Source organism: Mustela nivalis (genome assembly GCF_964662115.1).
Source record: "Mustela nivalis genome assembly, chromosome: 14".
In the NCBI taxonomy this organism is placed as follows: domain Eukaryota; kingdom Metazoa; phylum Chordata; class Mammalia; order Carnivora; family Mustelidae; genus Mustela; species Mustela nivalis.
This window is the reverse complement of record NC_139033.1, coordinates 27,310,212-27,329,374: the sequence shown is the minus strand read 5'-3', so window position 1 is coordinate 27,329,374 and position 19,163 is coordinate 27,310,212. Positions and strand designations below refer to the sequence as shown.

General features: G+C 41.2%; 1 protein-coding gene across 1 annotated transcript in view; it reads left to right on the top strand.

The window, feature by feature from the left end:
- Positions 1-16,582, top strand: part of DOK6 (docking protein 6) — a 381,693-nt gene extending 365,111 nt beyond the window's left edge. The window contains exon 8 of the mRNA XM_082698915.1: positions 9,155-16,582. Within this exon, the coding sequence (XP_082555041.1) occupies positions 9,155-9,291 (137 nt within the window). The 3' untranslated portion in view covers positions 9,292-16,582. The remainder of the gene's footprint in view (positions 1-9,154) is intronic.
- Positions 16,583-19,163: the final 2,581 nt, after the last annotated feature.

The window sequence follows — 19,163 nt, the reverse complement described above, 5'->3', positions numbered from 1 at the left end:
ATCATCTACAATAGCCAAATTATAGATGTGAGATATATATATATATATATATATATATATATATATATATATATTTGAACTATATACAAACACACACATGCGTGCACACACACACACACACACACACACACATGCACACACAGCAGGAAATATTACTCAGCCATAAAAAATGATGAACTCTCACCATTTGCAATGACAAGGATGGAACTAGAGAATATATACTAAGCAAAAAAAATCAGAGAAAAGACAAATAACAAAGATTTCACTCATGTGGAATTTAAGAAACAAATCAAATGAGTAAAGAGTTAAAAGAGAGAGAGAGGCAAACCAAGAAACAGACTCTTAAGCATAGAGAACAAATAGTTACCAGAAGGGAGGTAGAATGAGATTAAGGAAGCACTTGCGATGTTGTGTGGAAGTGTTGAATCACTATAATGTACACCAGAAACCAATATTATATCGTATACTAACCAAAATTTAAGTAAAAACTTCAAAAAATAAATAAAACTCGGAATCTTTGTCAAGCACTAAGCAAATTTTTGATGCATATCTTCAAACTCATTTCAGAAGGCCTCAGAGCAAATGCAAGTTTAACCTTGTATCTATGGCAGAATAAGACTGCTGCATTATATGAAAACCCGGTCATAAATTTTAAACAGTTTCATTAACATTCCCCAGATCTACTCTAACCATGTTGCAAACTTTCTCCTAGGTAATCTTATGTGATGTTCAGTAAATTTCTCTATAACATTTCTATTGTAACTCAAATCTCTAAGTATATGTGTAGGGAAGTCTCATTGTCATGCAAAAGTGTTTCTTTGCATTAGTTTAAATTTTTTAGGAAAGAATTATAGCAAATAAAATGTTCCATTTTCTCCCTAAAACATTATCTGAGGGACAGTCAGCTGATGTGTATTTTTGTCATTGATTTGTAGATTAATGTGGATTTTCAGTAAATTTGTTAAAATTCCTCGGATTATAGTTCTGGAGATCTCTACATGAACTGGAGTACTCTACTTCATGATCTTAAATGGCTCCTTGATTGCTTAAACTATCTACAAATAATTGTGTTCAAAATGAAAACAAAGATATAGCTATATATAATTTTATTAACACATTTTAAATGTTATAAATGAACCTTTAAAAATAGCAATAAAATGTTGTTGGTCAACATTAATGAATTTTCATTCCAAGTATTTTCCACCCTTTGTACTGTATTTCAGCTTAGATTATATGTTAATATTTACCATTTTATTGGCTGCTACAGATTACTTCTAAATTCCGCAATTACTCAGATGAATTCTGCTAACAGTGAAGAGTTCAGCTAAGTTTTTCCAAGGGATTACAGTTGTAGAAAATTAATATTCCAATAGGTAAGTAGAACACAAGAGAAATTAAATGCAAGCAGTAGGAATAAATGGATGCTACATCAGCCGGAATAATGGATCTAATGCTGTTTTAATTCTAGAAATAGGTAATATAAATGTAATTCTGTACGAATCAAATCAAACTATCTTTAAGGCAAATTAAGATATTATAAACTACATTATGTCTGATTTTTTTTCAGCATTAGAATGTGGCTAATAACCCATTGGTAGGCTAAGTACTACATAACATTAAATAATAAGCATTTTTCCCATTCAAAAATTTCTGAGTTTTAAAGATTTGCATAAAAAATATTTAGATGTCCACTTAGGAAGTAAACAAAAAAGACCCGTAGTTTTGGGGCTGAGAGTGCCATCATTAAGAACAATACATGCACAAGTACATATTTTTAAAAGGAGAACAAGGGAGAGAAATGAAAAGGAGTAGAAAAGCTTTTGCAAATTAAAATTAGAGTAGTGGAATTTTTGATTACTTAGGAAACTTGGAAGATGAGGTTAAGCAAATCTCAAATCTCCTCAAGGTAAAGCAACAAAAAAGAGTGTGAAAATAGAACACACTGGAGAATTACAAGATCTGTCCAGAACATATAAATAAAGATGATTTGGGAAAGGAACACAGTGTTGGGAGAGAGCGTGCACACGAAGAAGATGGTGGAAAGGTAATAATTAACAAAAAATTATAATAACTCTGAAATATTTCCCAGAAAACTAGAAACCATGGATCCTTAATTGAAAAAACTCATAAAGTCTGAAAAAAAGACTTGAAGCAAGACTCGTCATCATGAAGCTGTTAAGACTAGGAATAGAGAAGTTCCTGATAGTTCCAGAGGACAAAACAGGTGACAGAGGACCAACACCAGACACTGTTGCAAACACTTTCTCACCACCTCAGCAGCAAGTTGCTGTGATGACAAAATGAGCTAATGACACCTCGTGTGCATGGATGTGCACACGTGTGCATGTGTGTGCACGTGTGTATGGTACAATACCATGTTCTTGGGGTAGTAGCCTGACACCAACGCCATACAGTCTTATATGAAGTTATTACTATTAATTAATCTAAAACATGATTCTGATCTATTATGATGGCCATTACACACGTGAGGAATCAACAGGACAGAGAAGTGACATCTCTCCCGTTGTCCCCCAACTAGTAAGGGATCAAGCTGGGACCCAAACCCGAGCAGTATTCCTTCAAGGCTAACGCTATAAACCATCACATAATACAGGCCTCCTTAACAGGCCATGCATGAAGAGAGATTCCCAATAAATCAAAGAGCTGAAGACAGCATAAGAAATTATGAGAATATATGTATAAAACAGCTTATAAGAAAATATTTTAATAACCTGTGACAAGGGGAGGCTTATTACCAAGACACAAAACTCAGAAAACACAAAGTCGGATTTGGCTTCAAAAAAAAATTAAACACTTCATGTAGCTAAAGGAAATTAGCTAAATAACAAGATGCAGTTTTTCAACTTGGAAACGTCCTTCAACTTGAAAAAAGTAAAAGGCTAATAATATCCAGATCTTACTAACGTTAAGAAAATACTTTTTTACCCTCTATGTGGGAGTGTAAATGAGTGCAATGCAAACTGACAAGTTTATTTCAGAAACTTAATGGCATAAATCAACCATTAAACTTTTAATTTTTTTTTTTTTTGGCAATGTGAAGGGTGAGAGATGACATGTGATATTTAATCATTTTATGTAATCTTAAACTGAATTACATAACTTTACTAACATGTACAAATACCTCAAGAAAATGTTAAGGATATAATAATTCCCAGCAAAGGACAAAGCGTCACCTCCCTCATCTTAAGTTAACATGTCCTCATCCATTTCACTGATGACGGCTTGCTCTGCACTGACCTGCAGTGGATTGGAGCCCTAACCTCAAATGTGACTGTATTTGAAATTGGGCCTTTAGGGAGTTAGTTAAGGTTCAATGAGGTCATAAGTGTGGGGCCCTGATCCTACAGGATTGGGTTCCTCACAAGAAGAGGAAGAAAGAGACCACAGGAAAGCACAGAGAAGAACCCGGGTCAGGACTCGGGCAGAGAGCAGCCAAGGACAGCGTCCTCCCCGGAAACCAACCCCACTCACGCCTGGATCTAGGCCTTCCGGCCTCCAGAACTGTGAAAACATCGTTTCTCTGGTTCAGGCCCCCGGTCTGAGGTGCTTTGTTAGGCCAGCCTGAGTTGACGAAGGCACAGCTTGAGTTGTTTTCGTTCTTTGACGACATACTTCAGAGGAACTCCATTCACATCTGTCGGGATTGAGTCGTGACGGTTGGTATTTCTGCTCTGAAGCTTTGCTGTATCCTCCACTAAACAGATGTTGAAAAAGTTCTGTGAGGAAACCAAGAATGGAGTGGTGGTGGCCGTGGGGCTGGGGGGAGGGGGACATGGAGAGATGTCAGCCAAGGAAACGAATTTTCACTTATGAGAGGAATGCCTTCGAAGCTCCGGGTAGAGCTTGGTGACAATGGGTAGGAAAACGGTGTGTGTGCTTGACAGCTACCGAGAGTAGATCTTCAACATTCTCACAGCACACACGAACTCGGAATGAGGCCTGTGAGGTGATGGGTGTGTTAATGATCTTGATGACCGTCCCACAGTGTACCCCGTGTACGTGTACATCAAGTCATCACTTTGTGCCCTCGCCATATATACAAGCACATTTCTCAATTGTACATCGACTTTTAAAAGTAAAAGGTAAAAAAATAACAAGAGCAGAAAAATCCATGTGTCCAAATAAATAAAAAAAAAAATTAAGAGACAACAAAATACCAAAAAAGAGAGAAAGAGAGAGTTCTGTGAGGAAATGTAGCAAAATGTCAGCAAGGTTTTGGCTTCGGTTTCCAGACCTAGGTCTGCCTCTCTGCGTCTCCGCTTGTCAGCTGTGCCAGTGGGTAAAGACCTGTGGGCTTCGATTTGCTTTTCCCCCACCGGGAGAATAAGGATGTGCAATTTCACGTCATAGCACTGATATGAGGATTTCTTAAAATGATATTTCTATGGGTCACCTGGGTGGCTCAGTGGGTTAAGCTTCTGCGTTCGGCTCAGGTCATGATCTCAGGGTCCTGGGATCGAGCCCTGCTCAGCAGGAAGTCTGTTCTCCCTCTCCCTCTGTCCCTCCCGCCTTCCCCTCACTCATGCTCTTTCTTTCAAATAAATGAATAAAATCTTCAAAAACGGGGTGGGGGCCATGAAGTTACTGGGAGCCTAAACTCTCCACTGGAATTTCAGAAGCACCCGCGAGGAGAGCCCACAGACCCAACTAAAACATAGTCTGGTTTGAACTGAAATTAGAATGAACTGAGTAAAAGCCATATACAGCGTCCAGAAAAGATGTGGGCAGTGAGTCCCGGCGTCTGCAGGCACAACGAGGAGGTGCTGAGTCCCCATGACCACACTTGCCACAGCTCCAGGCCACTCCCCCGTCGCGTCTCGCTTCCATTTATGCTGTCCACCAGGAAAACATTCAAGTATTAGACACCCCCGAAAAATCCTGGCCCATGGTCCCCTGCTGTGAGAGCTCCTAGCGCCCCCTGTTCCGGCCCCCGCCTCGGCCACTCCTGCACTCTGTCCTGCAGCGCCCACCCCCGGTGCCCACTCGCCCTCCCCGCCCTCAGAAAGCCCTTGTGAAGGACCACGGCTCCTCCTCCGTGTCCGCTCAGGCCTGACGGCTGTTGATGCCTTTCTTCTTGCCTGCCCCGTGCCTCCCGAAGCCACTGTTTTACTGGGGGCTTCTTTTCTTCCCTTTAAAAAATTGTTTTATTATTTAAACAGCCAACCCCCTTCCCTCTCTCCCAGATCCCAACCAAGTAATAAAACAAATTCAAATCAAGTATCTAAATTCTTACCAATTAATAAGCAGGAGTGCTATGCTTTGGGACCCTTCTGACTTGGTAAAGAAACCATTTCTTTTATATCTGAGGTAAAGAACACGGATGTCTCCGTGAGCACAGAAAACCAGGCGCCATCATAATGGGGAAGCGCACTTCTTCCTTCCTCCGGACAGGGAGGGTGTGGATAAAGTGCTGTCGTTCTGGCCTTTTTTCTAGGTGTGATGTGACTGTCTGGTCATTTTCCACGGCATCTGCGTTCCTGCCAGGTCTTCACTGGTTTGAATCTTTCAGGGTGCTCCTGAGTGTTAGCCCTTCGTGGCTAGAGTGACTTCGCCTTCCTTGTCCTGTGGTGTTTAAGTTTCTGGCCCTGAGAGAAGTCGCATCATTTTGTTAGAATAAGCAAATATTCTCAGGGTCTCAATATCCAATGTATTTCCTTCTCTATGGAATGGAACTGTGTTCTTCTGTCTGGGGGTCGTGCACGTAGCATGGGTAGAGGGATGTCATGACGTGTCATTCCAGAGAATACTTCCAAATGCCAGGGAAATATGGGGTTTTTCCCCAGCTTATCAACATTTCCTGAAAATATGGGTGGAAAATATTATTTTCTTTTAAGACAAATATGAATATACACTGCAATAGAAACAAAAATGTAAAGAGACTTTTAAGATAGACGAGTACCATTAGCAAATTTGTTGCTTTTAAGTTTCAGAACTCCTCACATTCCCCAGGTACGTATTCAGCTCCTTTTTCTTTGGGGGATGATCTGGAGGGAAAGTGTAGGAAGAATTTAAATAGAGTCTCTGTTTAGTGGTGTGAACAGTCTATTCCAGCAAGTGTTTAATTGAAGCCACAAAGTTGATTTCTGTTCTGTTTTCATCAACAGTGCCAACGGGCATAATTCAAATAAATGTGGGGGAAATGCTTAATTATTTCTCTCTCTTCTCCTCTTACTCATTGTTGACATAATCAAATAGTACTCATTAAGCCTTCATCTGTACAGTTCTGATTGAGGTATGCTATTTTTGTGATAAGCATTAGATAGCATCATCTGTGGACTGTCTGTAAAGAAATGGTTGAAGTAAAAAAAATAATAATAATAATTTAATTTCCAGTTAGACTAGAAATTGTTCATAGAGGAGCCGATGAAAGTAATGTTGCCCTTGAAGGAGAATAATGTTCAAAGCCCAGCACAGTGAGGGGCCACCGCTGACCCAGGGGAGAAAGCGTAGACATTGAACAAGAACACATCAAAAAGAATCTGGGCCCACTGGGCAGAGACAGAAGGGAGAAAACTAGCATCTGCTGGGTACCTCCAAGTTCCAGGCATCTTCCCAGGTGGTGGTTCACCCAATCCTCAAAACACAGGGAGCACAGGGCAGTTGTGGTTGACATGATGTCCACAGCTCTCTCCTCAGCCCCATTGGCACCCTGCCGGATCTTGGAAAGCACGGGTTGTGTGCATCCTTCTTTCGTGTTTCTGTTTGTCTCTCCATGATCAACCACCATTCCCGAAGCAGCCTGTGAACCACTTCTGAGGGCAGGGACTGGACTTCCCATTCCCGTGTCTCTCCTGTGGGGTGTTGAACTGTATTAGCTCATGTTTGACAAAGAGCAGTTGTGTGACTGAATTTTCACACTCAAGATTCTAGGGTCAAACGCTGAGTGTGCCAGACTCTTCCCGAATCCACAACTTACAAGCCTTCGCTTTTAGCCCACAAGAAGTGTGAACTAAGGGTGATCCCTGATACTGCTCTCTTTTGGGTATTTCTCATTCGTTTTTTAAATAAGATAAAACTGAGGCCAGGAGCACTGTCTTAATATTAGAATTTCCAGCTGGTTTATGCTGATAAACGCCTGCAGCTCCACTTGTGAGAACGTGAATTATCGTCTGGGAAGTCAATGCTGAGATAAGGAGGCAAAACTATTAAAATGTTTAAGTGATTTTTTTTTTTCATATCACATTACTCTCTCATAACTTTGTCACTAAGTACCATGTGGAAATGCCACCTTCTTCAGGAGGGCCTCTCTGACCATCCCATCTAGGTGACCTTGGTGGTCACCTCTCTTTTCACTATGGTGTAACATGTCTGAATTCAGTTACAACGCATTGGTTTCAGAATCAAACGAGTCGTACAGCACCACTCATGTCATCCAGAATTTGCAGCTAAGGAAACCCAGAACTCAAGAGACAAAGCGAGGCTTATGAGGTTATTACTCCTACAAGTAGGAGAAGCAGCGTGCGGATCTGGTCTGTTAGCTCTGAGTTCCCACCCCTGACTTCACCCCTCACTTCTCCACTTTTCTGACTCTTCCCAGATCCAGTGTTCCTCCTTGCAGCATCAGGGCCCTACAGGATAGAGAAGACACAACCGGATGGGAATTTAAAAGACTTTAAAGGACTATTGACCTGGGAGGGCAGGGAAGAGATGGAACCAACCAGGAATTGTGAAGGACGGACAACAGCGGGCAGCCTTGCTACCTGCCGAGGCAAAGAGCAAAGAGAGGAAATGTGGTGAGGGCGCCCTGGGAGAGGCAGGGCAGGGAGCAGAAAGGTCCAGAATCTCAGAAGGAGGTGGGGCTGGCCAAACCCCAGGAGCTGCCGGAGGGCAAGGCAAAGAGGAAATGGCCACATCTCCCTCCTCCCCTCATCTGCTCGCTGGGAGACTTCATCTACAAGGGAATTACGCCAACAGTGAATTGAAAGTGATTTTTATGTAAAAAGCAAGATTTCACTCTCACAGTTTTTTAACCTTAAGTGGTTCTACCAGTTGAATTAGCCTTTTATTACCCAATTCATTTGCATTTCTCCCTGGACCCCAAGCTCCCGACACTGCATGGATGTGTTCCAAGTCACCACACTCACCTGGTGATGAAACTGGCTTTAGGCGCGTGACCTCACGAAGAAGGACGAGATGTTTGTCACCTCTGTGCGAGTGGACTGTCCGGCCTCCATCCCTCCTGACAGAGACCAGAAACATTGCCCATCAGGCTCGAAACATCTTCTCGTTTGGCTGAAGCAGACACTCTGGAAGGACCGAGCACACCAGATCCAGTGTCCTCTGCTCACTAAGCTCAGTCTCAAGCACGAAGAACAATCAATTCCTGGCCAAGAAAAGGTTGCGGAGGCCCCCGGATAAGGGGGACGTTTTCTCGCTCTGTTGCCGGCATTCTGACAAGCTCCTCGGTGGTCGCTTCTGTTTCCGTTTGCATTAGACAAATGTTTCGTTTCAGGGATGCGTCTGAACTCCCAGAAGCATAGATAGAATTTTCCTTCAATCTATTTTCTAGAAGATTCAACTTTCTGGCCACTTTAGTAACCATGAAGGTTTATTGTTTCGGTTAATCATATCACCAAGTGGGTTCAGTTACTCAGGACCCGACAGGAGAAGTCAGGGCCTTGATGTCTCCAATTGTGAAAGCTCTTCTTGCTAATTGGTGGTTACTGGCTGGGATACAGCGTCATTTGCCTGCTCAAAAAACGTTTTAAGAAAGTATGTCATTTGCTTTTGTGTGCCGAAAGGGAGTATAGAAGAAAAGAATGCAGCTCACAGGCTCTCCATCAAAAACAGCTTTTTTTTTTTTTCAGAAAAGCTTTTCTGCTTGCGTTCCAATAGCTGGAGGCCACTAGAAGTCTGAGATCTCTAGAAAGCGTACCCAGCTCCCTGGCATCCAAATGTTTGACAAGACACCCTTGCAACTCTTGCGCCCTGAATACATTTTTAACTCCAAGAGGAATGAAGCGCCGAGTTGTCGGCGTCCCGCACCTGTGTCCTTACCTGGGGCTCTCTTGGGAGGATGTGTGGGCCGCAGCCTTGCCGGCTCGTTGGGGGTTTGGGTTTGGGTTTTTTCAGTCTCTCCCGCTGCCTCCCTGGATGTCTCTGAGCGCACCTGTCCTTCCTTCCCTTCCCGCAGGCCACGGGTTCGGTTCCTCGAAGATGTCGCGCGCACAGACGTTCCCCAGCTACGCCGCGGAGCAGAGCGACGGGACGCAGGCCCTGTCCCGGGCGGGCAGCTACGGGTTCAGCTCCAGCTCCAGCCTCATCCAGTGACCGCGCGAGCGCCGCCGCCGCCGGACACAGCCCGTCCGCGCCCGCCGCGGGGGCCGCTGCCCCCCAGCCTCCTGGAACACCGGTCGCGGGCCGGGTCTCGGCCCGGTCCCAGGGGCACGTCACAGACTGGAGTTCTGCTTCCTCGACTCTGTGGCTAAGTCTTTATTTATTGAATTTCTGGGGGGGTTGGGGGGGTGGGGAATCTATGTTTTACAAAAATAAGACTCCAAATCGTAGCTACAGTCATTTAACTGAAATTCTTTGGTTCTGGGCACCGTGGGAAGGGGCCCACACCGGGTGGTGCCTGGGGGGGTGGGCAGGACCCCGTCCGCGTCCTCGTGGCTCAGCCCTCCCGTCCCGTGGCGGGGTCTGTCCTTAGACCTAACGTCACCCACCGCGAGCTGTGTGGAACGGAAGGTTCGGATGGAGACGCAGCCAGCAAGGTCGACAAATGGCATCTTGACTCTCCATATAAATAAGCCCCGGTGAGAATGAAGGGAACCCGAGATCTAGAACGCTCTGCTGAGCGGGGTCTTGGCCCTCTGCTGTGTGTGTGCGTGCGTGTGCGCGAGTGTGCATCTGTAGACAGATACGGAGACCGCCGTATCCAGCTGTGTCTAACAAGTACACACCAGATGTGTGCTGAGGGGGACAGGCTATGCTCACTTACATTGTTGAAAACTGTAATTTGGTGCATTAACATTAAGATTGTTATGTTGAATAGCTATTTTTAAAATAGTGCTGTTAAAAAAAAAAAAAAAGGCTTCTTATTAGCAAAAGTATTTACTAGTCAAGTCTGCTCCTCTGACAAGTATAAATGAACATGTGAGAAGGGGGGACGTGCTCGAAAACGAAAACCAGAGAAGCGCTCTAGCTGTCCTACGCGTCCTGTCGCCCTGCCGTCTTTCTGGTGAGTGTCCCCTTGGTGACAACCTTTGTCTCCTCGGCCATCCCTCTGAGCTATGTGAGGGAGATTGGGTGTGATCGCCCACCTGCCTCCATTTACCCTCAAGTAAAAAAAAAAAAAAAAAAAGATTTTAAATGGGAAACCATTTTTTTTTTTTAAAGAAAGAGATGGAAAGTATGTATATGATACCCAGAAAGAAGTCAGCTGCTTTACCGTCAGGAGAACCATGGGCACAGGATTGTAGATGTTAATTATTTAAGATTTTATAGGTGCCATGCTCCAAAGCCACTGGGCACTTGTGATTTAGTGTGTAACCAGAATCTGCTAGGCTTTCCTTTCTTTTTAATGGACATGGTTGGCTGGGATTGTAAGAGAAAACAGATCAAGTATAATTTTTTTCATCTCTGACATTCATGACCTACCAAGTTTAAACCTACCAAGTTTAAAGGAAAGCGAGTGATTGGCTTCCACATGATCTAAAGAATTTGGATCATTCATTTAGGGTCAGCAAAGATATTTTTGTCCTTCATTTTGAAGTTAATTCAAGTAAAAATAAAAATCATTCCGCCCAACTTACCTGGTGCCACGTGCCTAAGACGGCGAGCCCGCAAACACCGCAAGCGGAGTGTAAAGTGCAGTGAGCCCAGATCACGGAAGAGAAAAGCCTGATTTGTTTCTTCTTAATAGCAAAATTCTTTGAACTGTTGAACTTAGTCTGTTGAAGGAGTACCTGTCTTGCTGATCTATAATAAGACTTTTTCTTTCTTATCTCTATCTGTAGCTTGAATGCAGATTGCACATACATTTCAGAGAATTACTATTGAGTAGAAATGGTTCTGGGTCCCTCCTACATGTATTTACGCTTAGAGCATCTACCTAGCCTCTCTGAATCTCCACGATAAGTATGAACACCCCATCAAGATGCTAATCATAAGAGTTCACGTGGCTATGAAAAATAATTATCTTAAGCTTTCAGGGATTAAAAAAAAAATGAGTCAAACTCTCTGTGCTGTGAATTTTGCTGACACGGCAGAAAAGCGGATGCCGGTTTCCTGATGACCCAGCCTTCCCTAAGATCCCAGCTGGCAGGGTCACATGCCTCTGAATCACTGAGCTCCTCGGCATTTGCTTCCCAAATACCCTTTGTAAACCACACCAGAGCAGCCCCCCGCTGAGACCATCCACGCACAGCTCCTGGTGGTGCCACACTCAGAGCAAGTCTCTCGGCGGCTCACTCGGTCGAGCTCTGCTTAGAGACCACAGTTTCAACACGGGACTTGTGGGGAAAGGGCCTCAGGGGTCCTGGTTCATGTCTCAGCTTCATGAATGTGCGAGAAGCACAGACAGCGAGTCCGAGGTGGGGGGATCCTGCTAATCAGTTGAGTCTGCTCTTGTGTCTGGCGGAAGACACGATGCCTGCCTGAAATTGCTTCCAGAACACCATTTGCTTGTGATCATTCCCTGTGAGCATAAATGAGGAGATACCAAAGATCAGGCAAATCTTGGGCCAGGTCATTCTGAAAATGAGGTCGTTACAAAAGTGTGTGAGAGAAATTTCCTTCCCAAGTCTTTCACCCAATCTCATCCCAACGAGGATGATGCTATAAAGTCTCTCCTGGTACATTTTTGGAGATTTATTCTAGCATATGCCCCCATCTGTACTAATAATTGTAGCTCAGATAAAATTGCTAACCGAACAGATAGGAGAATTGATATTAGCCTAATATACTTGCCATGAGGTGATATGCATGGTAATAAAAATGACGAGCAAATAAATCTTCTACAAAAACCAAAGAAGAAAGAAAAGTTACCATACCATTCTCCTGGAACTTCATAAAACCAATTTCATTGGAGCAATTAGAATGAACATAGACACATAGTCAACGCACTCAAGCTCATAGGTTTTTGACTGAAGATACCTCTACACTTTGCAAGTCATTTTTCTCCCTCAGAAATTGTATCATATCTTTCCTGCTATTGGGAATTCACTGAACCAAAGACATCCTTCGGCCCCTTCTAAAAGTGACTCACTTGGGGTTCCAACCATATCTAGGTAGGTGAGTCAAGATGGTCACAGTTTCCACATTGGGTTGGAAGAGAGCAGTGGAGAGGGACCTTGATCCAAGTAACGAAGGCTCTTCTGAGAGCAGAGAAAGCCTGGAGGGTGTACACAGTTTTCACGAAGAGATGACACGGCGGGAGGGGGAGAGGTTATTTCTTACATCCCCAAATTTTCTTCTGAAAATATTAATCGTTGCACCCGTGACCAATACCTGACCTTATCTTTGAAGTGTTTAAAAGTATAAAATAAGCTTGACCCAGTAGTTTACCATACTGGTGGGGGAAAAAGAAAACCCATTCTTCACTTTTTTGTTGAATGAGTAATAGGCACTCAGAACTAATTTATTTCTGCAGGTCCCTGATGTTTATGAATCAATAGGTTCTGGCCACTGCCACAATATGAACTTAATGAAACAAGAAATGTATATTTACTTATGTACTAGGGAAGATACCATTCGATGGAGCATGTGAAATAAAGTGAAACTATTTATTAAAAGTAAACCTCACTTTTTTCACCAAGTAGTAACTAGAGTACTAGTCCTAGTATCTTGTACAATTTTTCTCTGTCTTCATTGGGCCATTATGTTTGAAAATCATTTATCACCTATAAAATGGTCAACCACTAATCCCTTCTGTCCAATATAGAAACAGTGGACTGGTAAATAACATTACACTGTTAATAGTTTTTACAGATCCAATTTATTTACTGCATGTGGTATCTTTAGAGTAGAAGTTAAAAACATATCATAAAAATTTATGTCTGCCCCTTGTTCTTCAGCCAATATCTGAGAAAACTTTGTAAAAAAGCATGAGTACCCTAACTCCTAGATTATTTGAGCCACTTACTGAAATCAACCATTAATGCTACAGTGAAAACAAGCTAAGAAAATTATATTCTTATAAAAAAAATTTGTAGTCCAGTTTTGATGATTATACCACAGCACAGTAAACAGGCAATATACATTCAGTGATGCTAAGCTTTAGGCCTTTAACACATTGTCTTACAACAAATATTATACTAAAAGCTGCTCAAGGTGAAAACGATACACTTTTCTCCAGTTCTATGAACATATCATGTCCATCGGTTATCTGGAAATTTCAAATTGCTCTATCAGTCACATACCATACTTTACAACTCCTCAACCTTGGCCTTCTTCAAATGGATAAAAATTGGCCACTCTATTTCCATTAATATAATACTAGGCGATGTGCCACAGAGATGAATTTCTGGCCTATGAAATGTATGGAGAACAATAGCCCATGGAGGGGGCAGAGAAGGAGCAAGGGACCTACTCAGGAGGGCAGCAATTTAGATAGAATTATAAAGACTCCAGTGAAATGTCCAAAGTAGCACTAAGACCCTATTTTCTTGACACTCTTAACCTCAGTTCCATATCACAGAGTTGGTCTTCTTGACCAGGTCCAGCATGCAATTAAAAGAAGACAACAGTTGTGCCATGTTTTGAAGTGACCACAGAAAGACAGCGCATAACCAATAAGTATGCTTCCTCAGGTTTAGCGAAAATTTTTGAACATGAAGGAGTGTGTAACAAAATCCCCATGGTAAAGTGTCTCTTGGGTAACCCAAGGATTACTTTTGTATGGTCAACTTCATTTGAGTTTCAAAATGAAGGCATGTTATCTGTGACCCTGGGCTGAGGGCTAAGTATGTCATTAGAGAGCCACAGCGCCATGTGTGTATTCTCTGTGAATGTATTTGTAAAACTAGCCCGCCTTTTTCTCCCTGAAATCATCACAAGTCCTTACTTTCTTACTCAAAAATGTGAATCTTTGTTGGATAACTTCTCCAATTATTACAACTTGTTGAGACAGTAGCTAGTTTATAGACTCTCATGGAAGTATCCTGAGATGTTGGGCACATTTTCTAGATGGGCAGGATGCCAGCTAGCTCTGGAAGCAATTGTGTGGAATAAAGGTCCCACTTCACGTTCTACTCAGGAGGAAACCCAAGCCCATGAATGTTGTCATTTATTCAAGGCAAAGAAACAGTCAGGAACAGTTGTGCCCAGTTCCAGGCTCCTGGGCCAGAGCTAATTTCCTTGGTTCCATCTTGTGTCCCATTTAGATGCCATGGGGGTTGAGAAATGCCACATGGCCTCTAAGTTAATGGGCCCTTGCATAACATTTGAGTGTCTCCTCAGGTTTTTCTGATGTTCTAACTATTCCTGGACTCATTACTAACTGTGTCAGTAAAGAGGCTTTATGAGACAACTCATTAAACCTGTAGGTCATGAATGACTGGCATAAATTCTATTCTTCTTACAATTGTCACCAGTTCTTCGTTGGAAATTCATACTTATTTATTCCAAAGTGATAGTCAAACTAAAAAAAAAAAAAGTGGGTATGGTTTGTATTCCTACTGATTCATCATATTGTAATCATGATTATGATTTTATTCTTATTTTATCTCCCTGTAGTATTTTGGCTTAATTCTTCATGGCGTTTGTCACAATGTGTTTAGAGAATAACATCGGGCTCACATTTTGTTTCTTGTGAACTTCCAAAATCTTCCATTTTCAGTTGGAATTGGGAAATGCCCTTTCATTAACAATAAAATAGCTTACATATCAAGTTTTTTAATACACTTCAGGAGACAATTATTTAAATTAACTGAAGCCTAGATAAATAAGAAATCAGTTAAAGTTACCAAATAGTATGAAAAACCACATTTTACTCACGATTTTCATACACTTTTCCCTAGTTTATGATTTTAATGTCATGTAAACATTTAAAGGAGAGGAAAAGTACATTTGTCAGAGAAATACTGTAATTTCCTTCTAATAATTCTGTTTAAAAAGTTTTTTATTTTGCCTCCTCTTCTATGCCTACTACCCTATATTCTGTATTCCAATTTTAAGAAGAATGATTAATTTTAAATTTTCTAATAATTATTTGGGGCTAGTTTTAAGTGTTGATACAATTCACTTTGTCTGTTCTCTACTGTTGGGACGATTTTAGACTGAAAGAGAGCATAAAATCAGCCCTTTTTGCAGACAGAGAATACTGCACTCAGTGGAACAGGGGTCTACCGTGACCAGGCCATGCTGTTCATATTGGGATCTGACTGCTACCTTCATTCACTCAAGAGAGCTATAGTTTCAGAAGACTTGCTTATTTTTTGGAAACCTGAAATTTAAAAGCCTAAGTTCAGGAAAAGAAGATTGAAATCATGACTTAGTTTTTTTTCTTTTTTTTTTTTTCCCAAAAGTAACTACAGATTTTCTCTCGAAAACAATGTAAGAAGGTTTCTATAGTGTTCCAATATTGTTAATTATTTGACAAATGGGCTGAAAGGCAGGGAAAATGAAGACTAGAATGGCAACAGCATCTTGATGTTCTATATAAATCAAAAATTAGCATGGCATAGGTCAATATGAAATCATGTGACTAATCAAATTCAGACTTACATTTCTACTGCATAATTCAAAGACCAATGCTTATTCTTATGTGTGTGTGTGTGTGTGTGTGTGTGTGTGTGTATCAGTGGGTTCAACCGGGGGAAAGGAAGCTTTCAATTTTCGTGAAGACTTAAAATAGAGAATAGAGATTCCTTCCAGTTATGGGGCACTCTATATTACTTTAGTAATAATAGGCAGAGTATAAATCCCAACAATGAATCCATCTACCCCCTGACAATAAATGAGCATAAAAGCCGATTTCATCTTTGTGGCAGATGAGAGAACCAGGACCTGCAGAAGCCCCCTTGGACCTTCTCTGCACTAAACCATAACACCACACACTCTCACACACACACGTGCACACATGCACACACGCACACACACATACACTTTTTTTTACTTTTGACCTACTCTGTATGTGTTACATTTGTTACCTTTTTCCTAGGTCCACCCAGAATTACCCCACTTTTCAAAATCCTTATCCTTATGAATCTTCAAAATATACTATGTGCTGTACGTTTGCTTTCTGTAAATTCTTTTAAATTAATTTATATATACTTTGTGAAGTCTTCTACTGTAAAGGGATGTCATCTGTCATTGATTAAATATAATGTTTATGATTATTTTGATAAAAATAACTTTGGATGCTAGGCCCTTGTTAAGAAATAAAATATCCATTACCCAGTTTGCTTCTACTGAAAATCATATGATTTGACTTTATTTTTCATCACAATCTACTCCGGATAAATAACAGTTTGGGGACGTCTGTACTTAAATACTAGTTGAGCCACCTTTTGGAATGGGATGCAAAGGAACAGCTGTCCCTAGAACCTAAATGTGAATTTCTGGCGGAACATAAACTATTATAAAAATGAGGCAATAATAAAATTAGGAAATTAAATTATTTTTAAATCTGTCTGTGTGATTTTTCCCCCTTGGTAAAAGCACATGAAATACATACTATAAGAATTACCTTCTTCTGAATTCATAGTTTCTGTATCTCAATCCTTGGTAGATACACCTAATGAATTGTTAATGTCTTCCTCATAATTCTAAGAAATTTACAGTTGATATGGCTACAAGGAGGGTGACTTAGAGTAATTTAAGTAATGCTCCATTACTGAAAAAAGGAGGTCCAGAAATACTGCTTTACACCACAACTTTGCATGATTGAGATTTTTGAACATCTCTATTGATGGTTTTTACCCATGAGTTATTTAATATTGTTCACTATATTATATGATTTTCTTATATTTTTATTATTATGTGATGAACTGTAACTATGTAATTAAACAGGATTTGACGGTCATAGTCTGCTAACCTTTAAAATGTCATTTATTCCTTCATTCCTTGGCTTAATATTTTCAAAATAAAGTAGAAGCCCCTTTATTAAATGTAAGATTACTGAGAACTTATGATGCACTCCCAGTGTTCTCCTAATCTTATGTTAAATAATTTTTATTAGAGTGACTGGGCTTGATGGAATCATAGAATATTAATGTTGATACTGGCACTGGCGATCAATACTTTTATCTTCAGTGACGCGACATCCAGAGTTTTTAAGAGGCTTTCAGTGTCACAAACTGGAAAACACCTTTCCCTCACCAGCACTGTGCTTGCCCTTTAACAACCAAAGAAAATTACTGAAAATGAACATTTGGTAGACAAAGACTTCACCCCAAAGGTGAAATGTGTATAGTCATGACCGCACCAGATCTCGACGACTTTCTGATTTTCCTCCCGTGGTATTGACCCTCCTGTCACCTGGATTTAGACCTATTTACATCTGTTTCTCAAACTTAATCTTTAGATATTAACCAAGCATTTGTTGTGAGTTCACTAGATTAATTTGTGAGGAGTGTTTTTCCTTTTGGAGGGTCATGTCTTTCAAGCGAGTCCAAAGCTTCCGTCTGTCTTCAATGATCAGAGAGATCAGAGTGGGTGAGTTCACCTGGACGGAGCAGGCATGCGGCTAGAATGTCCAGCTGCGGTAGGTCTGCCAAAGTCGTGCATTTGAAGAAGGCGATGACAACTGCATGAGAGCTTTCAGACCCATCAGCTGGGAGAAGTTTGGAACACAAGGGCCAGTGAGGGGCTTCTTTGTCAATGTGCTTCTCCTGGATACGAATTTCCGGTGCCACTTTCATAACAAGCTGGTGATGTGAACTAATTCCTCTTTTTCTTCTTCCTCTTAAAGTCATGAGGACTATGAAAAGTACAAAAGTTTGTATAAGTTTGGAGCCAGCATCAAAGAAGATACTAAATAAGTGCCTGCACAGGGCACGGCCCAGGAGCCATGGCTCTGCTATTTTTGTAATATAATGAAGAGAAACAAAACCAAAATATCTCCCCAAGTGGCAAAACTGCTATCCTTATTTCTAAGTTAGTCAAGAAAAACATTAAGTAAATTTTGATATCCATATTGTGAATTAGAAAAATAAATGTTTGAGCAAGAACTAGATAGGATACCTAAGCATTCACGACACTATGAACTATCCTAATATCTAGGTGTTTCAGCCTGCGGCTTTATAGGCTCTCGAAGGCCAGTCAACCACTAATGAGGGCTTACTGCTTACAAAACATGAGTCAAGGGCACGCGACATCTCCTCGCTCTTGGTTCTTGCCCACTTTTTGATACACGGCAGTGTCAGGCAGGAGCTCTGACAGCAAATGGGTACTTGGCTTTACATAGAAGACATGAGATAGAGAGAAATAAGGGGTTAGGGAAGGTGAGAGAGACTAGCCTCCGCAGCTTCCTAAATCCCTTTCTCCAAGCTGTCTCTGGATTTCTCCCTTTGGTTGCTTTTTCTGCCTTTTTTTAATCCTAGGAAATTATTAGACAGGGTTGTCGAGCATAGCTCCAAAATTAGCTCCCGTTATTTGAATGGCATAAATGTTTTAAACCACGTTCTCTAAAATTCCCAACTCCTTTTTTGACACAAACTTGAGCAGAAGACAAATATGCAGTCACCCACTTTCTCTGCCTGTGTGAATTACAGAGCTCCGTTCTATGTACCTTACAATCTTCCAAATATTTGCAAACTTTCGATATAAGGTAGCCAAAAGAGAAAATGCTATTTCAAAATTTAATTTTAAAACATCCTTTGAATCTTCTAAGAGAGCTAGGAATTCAAAATGAGCAGAAGTTGAGCTCTCCTCTAAGGAATTTGCCATTTAGGGAAGACGTATGCATTTCCAGTCATGAAGCAGGTACGATCTGTCTGTGATATCCAGCCCATGTCCCTTGACTTAGTAAACCCTTTCTTCTTCCGGTATTTAAATTATTTAAAAAATTATTTTAGCTAGCCTGCTGATTTTGAAGTTTATGGGGTTTTTTTAGTAATTATATTTCAGGGAGCTAAATATAGAGACAATTTTGATGTCCAAAACAATATATACTAAAGCCACTAACCAGAAGTAACCCTCACTCTCAGCCACAGAATCTAAAGAAAGAATGCTACAGATGTATTTTGTAGATATTCTAC